We start from the raw sequence: 1368 nt of genomic DNA on the forward strand, positions 1-1368 counted from the left end.
GAGGGGCGGCGGGGGGAAGGGCGCCCCGAAGTGGGGGAGGTGCTGCAGCCCCGCCCCCCCCGGCACCATGGTGATGGTGGTGGGGGGCGGCAGCAGCGGGGGCACGTCCTCGGGACCCCTCCTCAGCGCCAGCGTGTAGTCGGGGGGTCCCGCCGGGCCCCCCCCCTCGGGGGGCTCCGCCCCTCCCCCCACCGCCAGCTGCAGCTGCACCAGCTCCTCCTCCGCCCCTCCCCCACCGCCAACGTGCCGACCCCCCAGGAGATCATTGCTGGCCACGCCCCCTCGCGAAGCGGGGTGGGGGTGGGGCGGGGGGCTGAGGCGGCGCGGCCCCGCCCCCCGCAGCCCCTCCCCCACCGGCCGCTTGTCCCGCTTGTAGTAGAGCGCGGCGAAGGCCAGGATGTTGAGGAAGAGGAGGGAGGCGCCCACGGCCACGGTGACGCTCAGCTCCGTGGAGTAGTCCCGCGAGTCGCCGGGGAAGGGCGCGAAGCGCCGCCGCCCGTCGCCGTCATCATCCTCATCCTCATCCTCATCATGGCGGCCATTTTGTGGCGGCGTCGGCGCCGGCGGGGCGCGGCGCGTGGGCGGGGGGCGGCGCGGGGGCCCGGCGGGCGGCGGCAGGCGCGTGGTGGGGGAGGCGTGCGGCAGCTGGTGCAGGTTGTGCAGGTGCGGCACCAGCTCCAGCCAGAAGGCGACCTTGTTGGCGCGGTAGTGGTCGCGCACGCGCGGCTTCAGGCCGATGTGCAGGTAGCGCTTGTCCTTGCCGTCGAAGCGCGTCCACACCACCTCCTCGAAGCGGTTGGGCTTGGTGTGGATGAACTTGGTGTCCTGCGGCACCGGCTGGTTGGGGTCGCTGCGGGGCGGAGGGCAGAGTGACCGACTGACCAAGTGACCGACTGACCAAGTGACCAACTGACCAAGTGACCAACTGACCAAGTGACCAACTGACCAAGTGACTAACTGACCAAATGACCAATTGACCAATTGATCAACTGACCAAGTGACCAACTGGCCAATTGACCAACTGAGCAACCAATGATTGACCAATTCATCATCCACTCAACTGACCACTCAACCACCCAACTCTTCATCCAACCACCCAACTGACCAACTGACCACCCAACTGACCACCCAACCACTCAACTGACCAATTGACCAACTGACCAAGTGACCGCGTGACCAACCAATGACTGACCCAATTCATCAACCACCCAACTGACCACTCAAACACTCAACTCTTCATCCAACCACTCAACTGACCACTCAACTGACCAACTGACCAATTGACCAATTGACCAATTGGCCAACTGACCAATTGACCAACTGACCAATTGACCAACTGACCAATTGACCGCGTGACCAACCAATGAC

At 65.3% G+C, this 1368-nt stretch overlaps 1 protein-coding gene across 1 annotated transcript in view; it reads right to left on the reverse strand.

Annotated features, from left to right (window-relative positions):
- Positions 1-5: 5 nt before the first annotated feature.
- The window catches only part of LOC120507177 (neuroligin-2-like), a gene marked incomplete at its 3' end in the record, with an annotated part of 5510 nt that continues 4147 nt past the window's right edge, over positions 6-1368 (reverse strand). Inside the window, exon 3 of the mRNA XM_039719528.1 lies at positions 6-893. Coding sequence (XP_039575462.1) covers positions 6-893 — 888 coding nt within the window. The remainder of the gene's footprint in view (positions 894-1368) is intronic.

Source organism: Passer montanus, unplaced genomic scaffold (genome assembly GCF_014805655.1).
Source record: "Passer montanus isolate IOZ18808 unplaced genomic scaffold, ASM1480565v1 scaffold1054, whole genome shotgun sequence".
In the NCBI taxonomy this organism is placed as follows: Eukaryota; Metazoa; Chordata; class Aves; order Passeriformes; family Passeridae; genus Passer; species Passer montanus.